We start from the raw sequence: 17,116 nt of genomic DNA on the forward strand, positions 1-17,116 counted from the left end.
AGAGGGTCATTATAATTCTCACTCCTGTGTATGTATTTGGAATTTTCCAGAACGAAAAGTTTAAAAACAAAATGAAGAAATTGGTAGGTCATAAATTCTGGTTAGAAATTCCTAGCAAACAAAAAAACCCCAAAAAAACAAAAAAAGTAAAATTCATTGGCGATAACCTTTTAAGAAGATGTGGCTTGAATGGTCCCTTTCTTTGATGCTGCTCAAGTAGCAACCCCTATTCTCCGATCTTTATGCATCTTTCCAGTGATTTTGGATGGATCTATGAACACTCATACTCTTTTTGATATACAAATGCCAGCACCTTGTGTGCACATTCTCTACCACACATTTTTGTGTATGTATCTTCACATATGACCATGCCCTGTTAATATATATGCATGCATACACATCCATACACTTGCTTTCTATTTCTAAAACGTCTTGAGAAAATTCCAAGCAATGAATGAGCTATCAGTTATTTGGTTTGATTCCTCCCTACTCGGGGGCACTGAAGTAGTTTCTAATTTTTTGCCTTTACAATTAGTGCTGCAATAAATAAACTTCACAAATATTGCTTTGCCCATCTCTGAGTTCATCTGGGAAAAAGCAACACGTGTTTTTAAGACCAGTTTTAATAGAAAATTGCCTCCTTTCAATCACTTAAGAAATGCCTTTCATAGACTCAAGAACTGATCAAAAGTGATTTTTTTTGTCTCACTCTCAGGTGGGAACTTTGTCCTTTTTCTGCTTTTCTAATTCAAATTGGCCGATCTCAACGACCTGATACAAATCTCATCTCTCCTTAATTATTTCCCAAATATTTATGTGCAGCCGATTGCTCCTTTTTCTGAAATGACAGAAAAGGGAAAGCCAGCCTTTACTGAGAATTTATGATGTGCAGGTACCACACTAGGAGCTGCGTTACATGACATGTTATCTCATGGAGACCTCACGACAACCTGATGAAGTGAACATTGTTTAAGAACAGAACACTGAGATTCTGAGAGGTTATGTCACTTGGCCAAAGTCACACAGCTGGTGAGTGGTGGGGACAGAGATTCGTTCTCAGATCTCATTTGAATTCAGGAATTCATTCATTGCTTTGGGACTCCTCCAATATATGTCCGACCATCTTTGCCAACAGAGTCCTGTGCCCTTTAAAAATACTTTTAGATTTTTGGAAATGTAGCAAAGGTAGCACTGAGAATTCTGTACGTGCTTCACCCAGCTTCTCTTAATGAACAAACTGAGACATTGACGTGGTACAACACTATTAACTAAACTAGAGATTTTACGTGTATTTCACCATTGTTTTCCTACTGATGTCCTTTCTTTGTGCTCTGGGATCCAATCCAAAATATCGCATTGCCTGTAGGATCTTCTATTACGTTTAGTTATTTCTTTCCAGTTATGTCTCATCTCTGCTACTTCATGAGAGCAGAAATATCACTGGACATTTCAAGTCTATCCTAGTGGCGTAGGGACAGTGCCAGGCCCACAACGTCAATCGTGTGACATGATTTATCTGGCTTGGCTGATTTATTAAGGCTCTGGCTGTAGAACAGTAGGTCCCAGGGCTCCAGAATATCAGGTGTGCTAATGAGCGTCCTGTAAAGCCAGGGAACACATCAGCTCCTTGTCACCTTGTCTGCCAGGCTCCAGAGGAAGTGGGAGATTTGTTCCTAACACCAGGTCATTTCCTCTCTTCCTGTCCTGACCTCCCAGCTCTTTCACCAACAGCCAGCAGAAAGCCATGGACAAGCCACTTAGTGACATCTTAAGGCGAGGCAAAGAACTGACTGAGCGTGACGGCTCTAAACTCAGAGGGGACCTGTCAAATGCAGAGTCCCCCTGCTTGGTGGGTTGCCACGCAGAAATAGGAGAAGTCTCGACATTGAATGGATATCAGAAAATACTTCATAAACAGAAAATTTTGCTACGCAATTTTACCTGATCCCCATGGTTATCTAGTACCTACTATCCATAATAAGGTTCTTTGAAATGTGTGAGGTTCATTCACTTACTTGCTTAATAAATATTGACTGAATAGCTACTATGTTCCAGGCTCTGTTTTAAAGGCTGGGTAAAAGCAATAAATGATAGAATCCTAACTCCTGCCCTAAAAGAGATTATATGGATACAGGAAACAAGTCGAGAATCAATCGGTACAGTGAACAGGCAAGTGAAATGTTTGCCAATTGTTTAGTAAGTGTTTTGAGCCAGGCATGGTGCCAAACTCTGGAGATGTGACAGGGAACAACACAGTCCCTTACCTTTGAGACTCCAAGAAAGATTCTAATAGGAGGGGAGGTGATTTTAAATAGGACGTGTCAGAGAAGGCCTCTGCAAGACAGTATCCTTTGTTCTGAGATCTAAGAGATAAAGAGTAAGTAAGCCTTGGGAAAGTGGCGGAAAGTGCCTTTTAAGCGAATGGGGCAGCATGTGCAAAGGTCCTGAGGTAGAAAAGAGGTTGGCAGGTTTGCAGATCTGAGACGGGAACCTCGTGGGGAGTGTAGAGCGAGCAAGGGGAGGAAAAGGCAGCCTTGGTAAGGAGTGAATTTTAGTCCGCCGTTAATGGAAGCCACTGGGCTAACCTGTCTGCTGCCATTTCCCAGAATCCCCTTCCCTGTGGGTTCCAGGTTAGAGACTGCTGAGTAGGGGGCACTAGTAAGAAAACTGGCAGGCAGAAGAAGAGAGGCTAGCTGGAGGCAGCTGCAGGCAGCAGGGCGCTGGAGGGTGGGGGTGAGCAATCTCTGCCTTGCAGGCCAAATCCAGCCCATCGCCTGTTTTTGTAAATAAAGCTGGACTGGAGTGTAGCCATGCTCATTTATCTGTATATTGTCTATGTCTGCTTCTGTGCCACAATGGCGGAGTTGAGTGGCCTGCAAAACTTAAAATAGTTTCTGGTCCTGCACGAGAAAAGTTCGCCAATACTGCACTAAGATGTGGCAGGTCAGGACTGTCAGAGGCTGGCCTTGACCCAGCTCCAATTCCCTCGTGCTCGAACCCACGAGTGAGTTCTGTTATCCTCATCTAACCCTGACACGCATTAAAGGTTTCATGCGAGGCAACAATATGGTCCAGTTAATGATTTAAGATTATTTTTTGTTGCTGCTTGAAGGATGGATTGGAGGAAGGTAAGACCAGAAGTAGGGGGACCCATAAAGAGGCAGTTAGCCAGACGAAACAGGATCCTGGTTTGCACCAGTGGGATGGCGGTGGCAATGGAGAGAGGAGGGAAGATGCAGGATGTGGTCTAGAGCCACCTAGTGTCCACACTGTGATTTCAGATACTATTCCCCAAGGAAAGGAACTGGGGCTCCTTTGAAAAATGGCCGGCTCCAGGGATGAGGCAGGAAATACATAGAATGTGCCCGGAACGTCTTGTGGTGCCAGAACGGAAGGAAGTGCTCAAAAAATTATGGGGGCATAACTTTTTAAGGGCACAGGAGCCAACCTGAAGAACAGCCCCATGGCCGAATCTGGAGCAGTTTGAGCAACCAAATAAGTAAAGAGAATTAAGAAATGATATGTCAATAACTGAACCAAAATGGAGGAGAAAGGAAAGTACTTCCTTATAGAAATTCTGTTTAGCAAATGAAATAATAGAAGGTGAAAAATCGCCATTTGGCACACAGCTCAGGATAACTGTTGCAGCCAAGAACCATCGATGGATGCTAAAACTGGTGGGCAGAAGAAGGGTGAGAAACGGGATATGTGCAGTCTCAAGGACTCTTCCCATAAGATACTTATTAAGGAGAAAGGGAAAAAGAGTAAGTTTACCATGGAAAAACCCCAAGGACACAGTCTTCACCACGTGACCACAGTCAGAAGCCTCAGTAATGAGATATACTGACTCCGGGTACCTGCCGCTATGATTCGATGCACTGAATAAAGCCATCGGTGGCACTCCTGAGAAAATGCATCATCTCAACCTACTCGAGGAACCACCGAAGGATACCAAATTGAGGAACATTCCACAAAATGACTCTTAAAAGTGTCACGGCCATGGAAGAAGACAAAGCAACCTCTGACTGAAGATCTGTCACAGAGGGGAGGAGATGAGGTCACGTAAATGCACGTGGGATTCTGAATCAATCCTAGACCAGGAAAGAGACCTGAGTAGGACAAGTGGCAGAAGACGAATATGGCCTGTAGAGCAGGTGACAGTATCACGGTATCGTAGCGAGGTTACTCTCTTTTGATCTGATCAACAGGATTATTGGTCAGCAGGTGTGTTGGGGAGGAAGAAAAGGGGGAAAATGTTACCCTCCGTTGCGCATTGTTATCAAGCAAGCTTAGATACAGACACATGTAGAAATGCTCTGAAGAAGATGAAATGCGTAATCATCCCTGAACAATCTGTGTAGCTCTGTCCACACAACCATTTACTTGTATATAGTAAAATCTATTTTATATGTCAAATATTATTGGGTATCATCTCATCCCTAAATTTTCAGAAGGGCTAAACATGGTAGAGAGCAGAAAAACCAGCCTTATTAATATACATCTTGATTTTGTCATCTGAAATTAGAACCTTTTGTGAATATTTGAGGCAAAATGCCAGAAGTGGCTAGTATTGATTTTGTGCCCATCATCGTAGGTACTGTCACAATTCATGAGGGATCAAATACAATGATCTTAATAAGAGCCATCATTAATCAAGCACCTACTATGTGTCAGGATTTGGACAAGGTGCAAAAGGTGACTTACCTTACTTAATCCTTCCTATGATCTGAGCCCACCATTTAGATGAGGATGCTGAACTTCCGGGAAATAAATGAACTTGCTCAAGATCTTACAGCAAGAGGATGATAGTGAAGGCATTTGGGGATACCTGCCCCGGGCCTCTCCGCTGGGCAGTGGCAGAGCTGGCCTGAGATGTGAGTCTACACGTCTAACCACAGTTGCGTAGCCTCTTTTTTGTCTTCTACTCTCCCCACAATTTGCAGAGGGTGGGACCACCCAGGAGTGCTTACTACAATGTTGAGTGTGCTTAAGACAGTACCAGAGCAAATCTGTATATTATGGAGACTGGACCTTCGTATTCCATATTTTATATTTTAGCCAACCTTGCCAACGCTTGATACCACCAACTGTGAAAAGTTTGCCAGTTTTACAGTTGGAAACTCTCTCACCTGTCTCAACAGGTCCATTTTCCCGGGTCAGGCTCAGTCTCGTCCCTTGCGTATGATACTAACCCCATGTCTGTCCTCTGTCGTCATCTGTCCACAGCCTTTGCCCACGTTTTCCCTTATTGGGTTGTCTTTTTCTTATTGAAGTTCTTGTGCATTCTGGATGTGAATCATTTCTTAATATAGGTGGCTAATATTTCGCCCAGCATCCTGCTTGTTTTTTAACTTTGCTATTGGTGCTTTGTTATTATTATTACTGGTGTTTTAAATCTGGAGCTGTCAAATCTCTTCTTTGATAATTTTTGCATCTTTTGAATAAAGTCATAAATGTATTTTTCCATATTGTTTTCCACAACTGTTAGTTTTTTTTTTTTACATTTAATCAATGGGATTTATTTTTTATAACTAGAGAACTTAAATTTACTTTTTTTCCAAGTCAATAGTCAATTTTCCCAGTCACACTGAGTTGTTGCCCATCTTCCTGCTTTTAAAATTATATGTTAACATTTAAATCTTTTATAAATAATCATGTATTACTTTTACAATAATAAAAGAAATACAATGACTTAAAAGAGATAAAATATATATTGATGTTTATCTCTCGTGTCTTGCACAATGCCAGGCATATAGTACGTGTTCAATAAATATTTCTGAACTGAAGGCATCAGCTATTCTTTTTCTACTTAACAGCATCACGGGCAATGCAATCTTCATGTTAGTTATGGCATCGTTACAGGCTTTTGGGGGTCAGGTAATACTAAAGGTTTCATTCTCTTAGTGCCAGTTTTTCAGTTAGAGTATGTAGAATCCCATTTTATGAATATAAAAACAGTAATGTTGGGTGCCAGGATTCTCTATTTTAAACATAAAATCAACCAACTGTATGTAACCTTCCAGCCCTCTTATGCCTTTTACCATTGCTAGATTATTCATATTATACGTTTTCACTTATTCTTAAACTAAGCTCCTTTGCAGCAACCCTGAATCTTTTCCTAAATAGTCAAGGAGGATAAAACAAAGACGGCACAATGAGTAGCCCTTAATAGCTTCTACGTAAGCATTTCTCTTTCTCTCCTTTTAAATATGTGAAGTTTTAAAGGAATCACTTCCTTCCACTTCCCTCCTGCCCCCGCCCTGGGTCCCATTCATCTTCTGACATAAGGAGCCTTGTCAACTGCTGCGCACTTCCACTTTTTAGGTTGCCCTCAGTTACTGAAAATCTGGCGAAGCTGTACATTAATTTTTTTGTGGCACTCACCCCCCCCGCCATACCATTTCCTTGATCGCTGCATTGTTCAACTATCAAGAATTACATTTAATTATAGGAGTAGAAGCGGTCTTTGAGGCTATTAGCGATGAAAGGTAATCAATTGGAAATCGTTTCCTGCTGGACAATTTTCAAGCAGAGTCATCACCAAAACCCAACCACGCTCACAGCTTTTGGTCATCCCGAACATCGATGTCCAATTAAAGTTGGAGCATTTGCTGAGTCCTGTGATTTTACATACAAGTGGCATTTAATATTGATTAAGCGCATCAAGGCATATGGGATAAATTCCCAACGTTCTTGGGGCAAAACTGCCAGGATTTTTAATAATTTTTGCTGGTTACTACGATACTTACGTGCTAAATAAAGTGGTGAAATTTCAAATGATTTTTTGTCTACATAGTGCTTACCATGCTGCTTGATTAAGGGGTCGGTAAATTTTATATTTGCATATTGATATCTGGTCATCAGGACACTCATAATCCTTGATTTTTTTTTTTTTGCCATTCTTTACTATACATCACTTAAAATATGCAAAAATATGACCTTGTATAGATTTTTAAAAGCTCCTCTACTAATGCCTTAAAAGTTACTAGTATAATAAAAAGCAACTGATCTAAATTAGTACGGTACTTAATTTTGGAGAAGCAGAAAGTAAACCTGGCCTTTCAGCATTGCTGATGAGTGTAAACTGGTACAACTTTTGTGCAAAGCAATGTGGCAATGTTTAGCAAGAGCCTTAAAAATGTTCATAACATTTGACCCAGTAATTCAATTTCTGGGAATCTATCTGAAGAAAATAATCCTACGTACGGAAAGAGCTGTATGCATTAAGATGACAAATGTAGTGTTATTTTTAATTATAAGTTAGAAAGAAACCCAAATGTCCACCAAGAGAGTAATGGTAACTAACTTATGTTTACAAGCAGCATATGACAATCTGCGGGAATGCCACACTAGGTTTCAAAAAAGGGAAAATAATTTCAAATTGTGCACACATTTTACATATACGTTAGACGATATAAAAATATACTCAGTAGAGCAAGACAAATAGAACCAAATATTAGCAACTGCTACCTATGGATTTGGGACTAGATAAGTAATTTTGTTTTTCTGTGTTATTTTGTATTTTCCAAATTTTCTACAAGCATGAATTTAACACATAATCAAAATGAGAGATTATCATGCAATAGCTTTTTGAAATTCAGTTAAGTATTTTCTTTTGGTGCGAAAATATCAATCATACGTTGTATTGTCCCCTAATACAATATTACCTGCCCTTAAGAGACGTGGTCGTGTTCTTTGGGAATATTTTATTAACAGAAAGCACAGGATTGGGAGGTAAGTTATAGATGGGCTGTGGGAATAGATCCGTTCCTATGACTTTATTTTTGGCAGAGATAAGGTCAGCTTCTGAAATGACTACTGCACTAATTGACTAAATTCCGATTTTTATCCCAAAGTCAGAATCTCAGAGAATGACAAAGAAACACACGAAAGCAATCGATTCTTCCAGGCTCCCATTTGGAAATAAGGTTCTGGGCAATTCACAAATTGCATTGTAAAGAACTTTCTATCCAGTTTGCTGTCCAAGTATTTTCCAGAGACTTGCAAAAATCGAGGTTAAAAGTGTCCAAAGGTGGAAGATAGTGAAACAGAGGGCAGAAGTGAAATGTGAGAAGGGAGATGTTCATAGAATTTTTAAATCCCCAGGATTTTATACATTAAGATTAACGTATTATATATATATTCGAAACATGGTTATCAAAGTGAATAGACAGGCGACGTGAATGAGAACCTGGCAGGTAAATTTAAAAGCGATTTTTATTATCTATTTAATACGTGCTTGTTGTGAAAAGCCAAACGGGGAGGTATTAAATAAAAGCTTCCCTCCCCTCCCAACACTGGCTCCACTTACCAGATGTAAACCACTCAGGTTATTTCATGTCCTTCGAGACGATATCCACGCATAGACCACCTTCTTTTTCAAAGCCGATGGGGACTGCATTGCAGAGTGCTCTGCAACTTGCTTTTTGTTCATTTAATAACTGACCTTCAATGACTCTCCATGTCAACACACATGGGTCAACTGAGCCTTTTGTGTTTTTCAAAAGATTTGTATGGTCACCCTCTATATTGGCTGTGTCATCATCTGAACAGCCCTGTACTCATGGAAATTTTGGTTTCGTCCTAACTGCTCTCAGACAATGCTGCTCTGAACATCCTTGTGTTCATTTACATCCATGGTCAAATTAATTCCATGGGAGAAATTTCTATAAATAGAATCACTGGGTCAAAGGGTATTTGCGTTTTGTATTTTGGTCCTATCGCTAAATTGCTCTCCAAAGAGTCTTCCCTCTAGCAAAACATAAGAGTTCTCTTCCCCAGTCCCTGGCTGTGGAATCAAATTTTGTTTATAATGAACAGATGATACCTATTCCATGGTGTTCACTTATTTCTATTATATCCATTTATTTTCAAAGTACACGCATTTTCACTTGACCAAAGAGGATAAAAGTTTGTCCTAAGATGTATGTAGGTCTGTCCTAATTGAAGTTTGAGCATCAGAAATTACTATTAACAAAGTAAATCCAATACAAAAATTATATAATTAATTCCATAGTCATGAATAAATTGACTTGGGGATTCAGGAAACTCCTGCACACCCTAGTTGGCACAGGCGATCGAGAATTGTTTGCAGTTATTAACTACTCACTTAAAAATACAAATTTGAATTAGCTAGCTCTTGGTCTGGGGCTTATTGTGTGCTGGGTGCTGTTTTAGCTTTTTACATAGATTATTTACTCTTCCTGATAATTCTGCAAGGTAGGCACTGTGATTATCTCCATTTTGTAGATTAGAAAAATGAGGCACAGAAGTCTTAAGAAATAGGACCAAAGCCACGTAGCAAATAAAATGATGGAGCCAGAATTAAACCAGGCATCCTGACTCTAGTCTTTGGGCTCTTAAGAACCCTGCTCCCTTCCAAGTTCATCTTCCGGAAATGCTGATGCCCACCACAGTTCCCCACAGAGCTGGTCACCGTAGCCTTCGTAACAGGGAAAAGTCCCTTACCTGCCCTTGGAGGTGCCCCCAAGCTCACGGTGTTGCAACGGCTTTTAATTTTTAATTTTTGTGTTGCTTTTCCTCCAGCGACGACATATTGCTTTTGTAATAAGAAAGCAAAGTTACTTTAAAATATTGACAGCTCTTAAGGACGAGAACATGGTGCATCTCCCAGATGTCTTATCCAACCTGCCAACTACCCATAGACACTATCAAGAGGGGTTCATTACTTCAAATCAAACACCATGTAGACACCGGAGGCAGTTTCAAAATTCCTGATCGTAACATCTATCACATTGGTGTCTCCCACAAATCTGGAAGAGACTGGGCCGTCCACAGAACTTAACACAGACTCGAGCATCACAGGGTGTGTGTCCTCAATGGAGTTCACCCCTGGAGGGGAGGGGCAAACCACAACAAAACGAACCTCACAGCGGAACTGAATGAGAGTTACTGTCTGCTTTGGGAAAGAAGAGAAAGTCGGTCTGGTGGACACACGGCAGGAGGTGGCATCTGAAACGGGCTTTTGTGGCCTTTCGAGAAATCTATCGCAGCGTGAGAGCGCGGTGCCCTCAGAACTTCAGAACTGCTTGGCAAACATACAATGTGTCTTCTATAGGCCAAAGTCCCTCAAACTAATGTGAGGACTGAGCCATTTTATGAGCAGTTTATCAGAAAAGGACCATACACAGGTATTACAAAGAGCTCTGTTTGGTGAATCCTTCCTAATTCAAGGTGTTTTTTTTGGTAGTGAGGGGTGGGGTAAGCTGGTGCTACTAGATCTGCTTATGATGGAATCAACTGCAAGTTCAAATTTTATCAAGAACACCAGACCCCAGACGTTCCTTTAGCATCGGAGGTGTTAACACTGGGTGAAGGGACCACGGATGGAATTTTGAGGCTCCAGGGACTTAGATGGGAAAGGAGATGGCTCTTATTTACTACTAGCTTCTGAAATCCAACACTTCTGTCGATTCTGGATGTGGGCATCAAACCACAGTACCCTTAGCAGCGTCTGTGATTTCGTCAACAAATTAGATATTTTCATATAACATAGGATTCTTGAAATACGATTTATGGTCATTGCTACTTTACAACAAGAGTAGTTACCCAGGTCTGCTGCTAGAGCTTGTTATTTACTGTGCAAATAAAATGCGTGTAATTAAAAAAACATTTTGATAACTACTTCAAAATAACTTTTCCTTTGCAAACCTATGCATTCCATTTTATTCTTTTAAACATCGCTTTGAGAAGTGACTCATAGACTTCATTAGGCTGACAAAGGTGTCTGTATGACTCAAAAACCAAGGAACTCTGGCCTTAAGACAGGTCTCTCACGCAGGGGGCATCGGGTCATTAGAAGGGGCTCCATCTGCAGGCCACAGACACGGGTTTGGATACGGACAAACTGCTTGACATGAGAGAGCTTTCTTCGCTTTCATTTTCTTCTGCATGAACACAGAAGCATCTCGAGGTGCACGTGGGGCGTAAACGAGATCCTGTCCTAAGTGTCTCCTGAAAGTGGCTGCACATAAACAAGCTCAGGTGGCCATTTCCACTCACGTGAGTTCAAGTGCAGTTGTCATAAAGATCGCTACTGAAGCAAAACTTTACTGTTTTGTAACCTGTGCTGGGGGCACGCAATGTTGGTCTTTTCTATAAGACACGCCCCAGCACGTGGCTGGGCAACCCAGGGGCATTTCCCCCATCATCTGACGATACCCCTATTTGAAGTGTTTTCCAATCTCACTACAGATCTCCCCATTCTTTCAAAAGACCCTGTCCTTTTTCTGCACCAACGCTTACAACTCAAAAGGCTCCACCCCTGATTCCCCGCCTCTGCCGGTGGGAGATGATCTAGACTAAGTAAGTGGACAGTCAACCCGCAAATAACACGCAGGCGCTGGAGTCCAGCACCCCACGCATTGGATTAACTGTACTAGCTGCGTTTAGCAAGTTAACCTTTCTAAGATCAGTGTTCCCTCGTAAGGATGAATGCGCGTGCCTTTCGTTGTGAGGTCTGAATGGAATCCCACAGGGAAATGCTTGAACGTTAGGGTTCAAGGTGCTGTCGCTTCCATCCAGAGCCCTGGCTGCCGAGTGCCGGCAAGGACTCCTGATTTCAGTGGTGGGCACCTTTTCTGCACCAGTGATGCAGACAGCCTTCTTTCTTAGCTGGGTTCTTTCCTTCACAGGACTGGCTACATAATTTTGCAGGGCCTGATGCAAAATGAAAACACAGAGCCCTTTATTCAAAACTTAAGAATTTCAAGATAGCGACAGCAGAGCATGCCACCAAGTGTGGGGCCCTTCGTGACGGCACGAGAGGTTCACGAAGACAGCCCTGCCCCTTCGACTGGAGCAGCTGATCCCACCTGGCTGCACATCAGTGTCATCTGCAGGACTTGAGAAAGTACCGATGCCCAGGCCTCTCACCCCAGAGATTCTAAAGAGCTAAGAGCTCTCCAGGTGACGGCAGCGCGTAGCCACATTTGAGACCCTTTGGACTAGAGTGACAGAGAACTTTGGAAGAGTGTTGTGGGCCAATATCCACAAAGAGCAGGCAGAAGCAGGCCCAACGCCTGCCAAAATAGGAACGCACGTGCACAGAACACCAGGGGCGTTCAGGACCTGTGCCAGGTGTTTCTCAGAAAAGTTACTCTCAACCTTTATGGGTCCATAGGGGCAGAGAACACTCCCGACCCAACATCTCCTTTTGGGTTTTAACTCCACACAGGCTGCTCCAGAAGCACCATTTCCCAGAGCCCTTTGCACTACCTATGACCAGCCAGGTAGCCGGGGGCAGCGACCAGTTTATATGCAATTTTCCGGTTCTGTTACGGGAGGGGACATGACCACCTTCTGTCTTGTTTAGAGCTTAAGCTGCCGCCACCTTGGACCACATGAAGATGTGGGGTGAGAGTTGGAAATAAGACAGAAGCCATGATCCCCAATGTCTTAAGGTCACAACAGTAGTTTCTGGTTATTTCCCACCCACCCTCTCCACAAACAAAACAAGAAATGAGAAAAGGCCATAGAGAAGCCAACACCACTTGATTTTATCATTAAGCCAAACACCTGAAACGGGACCATTCGACAGATGGGCAAACCGGGAATCTGAGGTGAGATCTCTGGCCAGATGTCACCAGACAGTATTTCCAGAGCCAGGGTTTTCTCAGCTCCTTCCTCCTCAGCCCCATTAGCTTATAACAAAAGGTGGCTTCTTTGGGACCGTTTCATCCACCGTGTTCAGATCGATTCATTACTCTAACAAAATATTTTTTCTTTATTAGACACCCAACCTAGCTCTGCAGTTAAAAAAGGTGGACTCTGGAGCTGCTCTGCCTGGGGCTGAAACCCAACGCCCATCCGGGAAGTTTCACCTTCATGTTTGTTTCTGGATCCAACGAGAGGAGGGTCTAGGGGAAGGGGAGTGAGGCAAGCCCCTCGGGGCGAATAGAAAGCGGTGCCAAAAGTCTCACGGACCAAGGTAGATAGTGTAATGCAATTTTCTAAAAACCAAACAGAATGCAAAAAAAAAAAAAATCCACAACGAAACATCAGAATTTTAAATAAAGATAGGATCCAACTCTGCCCTCACACACCCCTGCCCTAACTCCCAGGCCAAGTTCTAATACAACTTTATTTAGAAAAACAAAGTGGCTGACTTGTGGGTCATAGTTTTCCAATTAAAAAAAAATCCATTGGAATATTTTTTCGGTTACTGAGGTTTCGGTGCCCTGGGCGAGTAACTCACTTGCCTCACCCTAGTCCTAGGTCTGGGTGACACCTGAGAGAAACAGATGAGTGAACACAGGTAAAATTCTTAGTATAGGGCCTGGCTCAGAACAAGGACAAATGTCACCGATGGCAACAGAAATTAAGGCGCATCCTTTTTCTTTAAGAAATTAAATGCATGGACAAGTAATTCATGTTCTAGCAGGGGTCCCCAACCCCTGGTCCGTGGACTGGTACTGGTCCATGACCTGTTAGGAACCGGGCTGCACAGCAGGAGGTGAGCAGCGAAGCTTCATCTGTATTTGCAGCCGCTCCCCAGCGCTGGCATCACTGCCTGAGCTCCGCCTCAGTTCATCGGGCATTAGAATCTCTTAGGAGCACAGGTCCCTGGTGCCAAAAAGGCTGGGGACTGCTGTTCTACAGTATTTAGAAGGCAGCAAGAAATCTTAAAGAAAGGAAAGAGGATGTCACTTTGATTTTTGGACTCTTCGCTGGAGATTTTAAAGCTGATCTGGATAAAGATCCAAAGGAACCAGCTTTTCCCAGCACCCAGCCGGAACTCTGTTGCATGAAGCAGCACCTTCCTTGAAGGAATCCAAGGAAATTTAGTATTAGTAATTCTCCCCTGCATTTACCCATGACCAATTACCCTGCTACTTGCATTCAAATAGTCCAGCTCAGGAGTCAGTAAACCATGGCCCACCAAATCATGGCCTGCTTTTTTAAAGTTTTATTGCTACACAGCGGTGCCCATTTGCTTACTTACTACCTATGGCTGCTTTAGCTACAATGGCAGAGCTGAGTGATCCTGCTACAACTGTAGAGGTGAATGGCTGAGAGGTTTTGACGAGGGCCAGCAAAGCCCCAAATGCTTACTATCTGGCTCCTTACTGGAAAGTTCGCCCATCCCTGGTCCAAGTGAAGTCTAAGTTCAAACCTAATCATTAATCAATTTCCCCTTTCAGATCCACATTGACCTTGGACATGGATACAGAACGGACATGGATACAGAAACTTTGCCTTTCTGGTCTGTACCATGTCAGCGGTCCCTTAGCCATTACGGCTGTTTCCCAGTTTTATTTGGTGATAATCTGTATATTTTAAGTTTCACCCTAGCAGAGTTAGCCAGTTTGCTCTTCTGCTTCCTGAATTATTTGATAAAGCTTTATTGGAACACAGATACGTTCATTCACTTTCTGCTTCTGTGCGAAAATCATAGAGTTTGGGCACAAAAAAGACCTTGTGGCTCCACAATGCCTCAAATACTATCTGGTCGCCAAACGTTTTACTGACCTCTGCTCCGCTGGGAATCCAAATATGCTAAGCGATACCAGGGTAGGCCCGAGACCTCTGAAGTCCATACAGCTGTTAAAAAAAGCTTCCTAAAAAGGCTGCTGTCTTTCCTGTTTATCTTAAGAGGTATAACACAAGAAGTACGAGGAAAGTTTGTATGATTTTGATCTCTGGGTTCCCACTCGAAAGGTCAACAACCCTTCTGTTACTAGAGGAGAAACGTAGATAAGACTCATGACAAAGAGCAGAAAGGTGACAACGGAATCTGTACACTGCACCAGCACTCAGTAACCAAACGCTTTTCTGCACAATCGCAAACAATAGTCCCGGAGCAAAGCAACGATCGATTCCATCACGGGTCTCTCATTTTCATTTTTCCCCTTCCGACGAAGAGATTCAACAGCGCGTTATCACCGGCCCGAGGTCATACTTGAATCAGATCTGTTCCAACAAAATTCTTAAAATACACTACATACCTCTTGCTATTCCATCAGTGAAATATTCCCCTGTATACAATCTATAAAAACTGGTTTTCATGTCCTTTTGCCTAGTTTACCAAAAACAATGGATCGTTTTCATCTATTCTAAAAGCACAGATATTTAGCTTGATGAGGGCACACAAGAACTTATATTTGAGAGACTATATATGAGGATACCCAAATAGAACAAAGTAACTCTAGATCAATTCTATATCCACCGACGTCCCATAGTCTCCTAAGTAAAATGTCCATTTATGAGAGGTTTGGATTTTCACTTGTCTGTTGGCTTAGCAAACACCACGTGCTTACTGTGATGACAGATGCTAGTCTCAGGCTGTCCCCTGCATCATGTGTCCCAGAACCAAGCCCAGGGCCCAGTGGGCTCTTAGTCTTTTCTTTACGAATACAAGTACACAAATCTGGAATCTTACGAGACACCATGACAGGCTGAGCTAGAGTTAGCTTGATCTTTGCTGCCACCTACAGATCAAACTGCATTTCACATAGTGGCAGGGCTGACGCTGAGAAATCCTGGGTGCATTTATGATTACTGAATGGGGGGAGTGGGCAGGGAGAAACCCATAACATAACCTGTCTACAGAAGAAAAATGGCGTGTTTCTCTTACCTCATTCTGAGGATGAGTTTGCTTTTTATTATAAGACAACAGGTAAAAAGGAACCACACAAAAACATATAAGGCGGATACTCATAACCACCACCTGGGTTAAGAACTAGCCAGCTTCCCCAGACCTGCCACGTACCTATCCTCATCTTAACCTTCCCCACTATACAGATCAGGTTACTTTCAGTTTTCCATGTGGTCTAAAAGTTTAATGATTCCATCAGAGATGGATCAGTCTTGGAGTTGGAATCCATCGGGAAGGTATCCCTCTAGGATACAGCGATGCTCGTGCACCCCCACCTTGGAACGACCTTGAGAGTCAACTTGCTTCGCTGAGCCCTGGAGGAAAGAGCGCCGGGGAGAGGTGTCTGCACCGCACGGTGTCTGCCCTGGGACAGCCACCGCCTCTGAGGCCTATGGCGTTGGGAGCAGCCGTGCCGGGGCTGGTGACTGAAGTCTGGCTTGATGGCCTCCCTCAGGGGGCTGGGCTGCAGCATTCGCCTGGAGTTCTGGGCAGCTGACCGCCCTCTTTGCCTGAATTAGAGGCACAGGCTGGGCTCCAGGGGAGTCTCCAGCTGCCCCGAGGAGCCGCTTTCCGGCGGGAAGGTGACCAGGTCCGAGTCCTTGCTCTCGCTCTGCTCACTGTGCTGCTTCTTATGGCACCTCAGGGAGTCGTCCCTGACGAAGGCGGCACCGCAGGTCTCGCAGCGGAAGGCCCTCTGGGTCACTATTTTGGCCACGTGCTGGGAGCTGCCCTCTCGGGGCCCTTCCCTGCCTGGTGGGGCCCGGTTCTCTGTTTTGGCCTCGTCCCTGTGTACCTTGTCAATGTGCTTGGCCAGGCTGCTGGGCCGCTTAGTGTCAAAGCTGCAGAAGTCACACTTGAAGGGACGGTCCTTGCAGTGGACCCGGCTGTGCACGCGCAGGGCAGCCGCACTGGAGCAGGAGTAGCTGCACTCCGGGCACTTCTCGGGGTGGTCGGCCTGGTGCAGCCGGCTGTGCTCCAGGAGGTCAGCCCGGTCCCGGCCCTGGAAGGCGCAGTGCAGGCACTTGAAGGTGTGCTTGATGCGGATGTGCGACTTCAGGTTCGCCTTCATGGTGCAGCGGACGTCACAGAACTCGCACTTGAAAGGCTTCTCCCCCGAGTGCACGATCATGTGCCTTTTCAAGTCCGAGCTGATTTTGAACTTGGCGCTACAGAGCCAGCACTGGAAGGGAGTGTCCCCTAGCAACGGAAGGTGTGTTTCCATTAGAGCAGGCAGGCAACACAGAACTCCCCCCAAACATGCGTCAGAATACTTGGCCGCAAAGGGACAGTTGGGTCTTCTGAGCTCCAGCTACCTGTAGCCTCCTAATACCATTTACCATGTATATCGACTCACTTAATCCTCATGACAGTCCCGAGTGGGTACTATCTATCACGCCCATTTTCCAGATGGGGTAACTGAGGCTCAGCGAGGTCAAGTTCTCGATCTAAATAGTAGGGATTTGAACCCAGGCATCATGGCATCCAAGTCCACACTCTTTG

At 43.7% G+C, this 17,116-nt stretch overlaps 1 protein-coding gene across 2 annotated transcripts in view; it reads right to left on the minus strand.

Annotated features, from left to right (window-relative positions):
• Positions 1-15,583: 15,583 nt before the first annotated feature.
• ZFP64 (ZFP64 zinc finger protein) overlaps positions 15,584-17,116 on the minus strand; it is a 73,762-nt gene continuing 72,229 nt past the window's right edge. For both annotated transcript variants that reach the window (XM_039864645.1, XM_039864646.1), the window contains one exon: positions 15,584-16,813. In XM_039864645.1, coding sequence (XP_039720579.1) covers positions 16,131-16,813 — 683 coding nt within the window. In that variant the 3' untranslated portion in view covers positions 15,584-16,130. The remainder of the gene's footprint in view (positions 16,814-17,116) is intronic.

The sequence above is a fragment of the Pteropus medius genome, unplaced genomic scaffold (assembly GCF_902729225.1).
Source record: "Pteropus medius unplaced genomic scaffold, Ma_sr-lr_union100, whole genome shotgun sequence".
NCBI lineage: Eukaryota > Metazoa > Chordata > Mammalia > Chiroptera > Pteropodidae > Pteropus > Pteropus medius.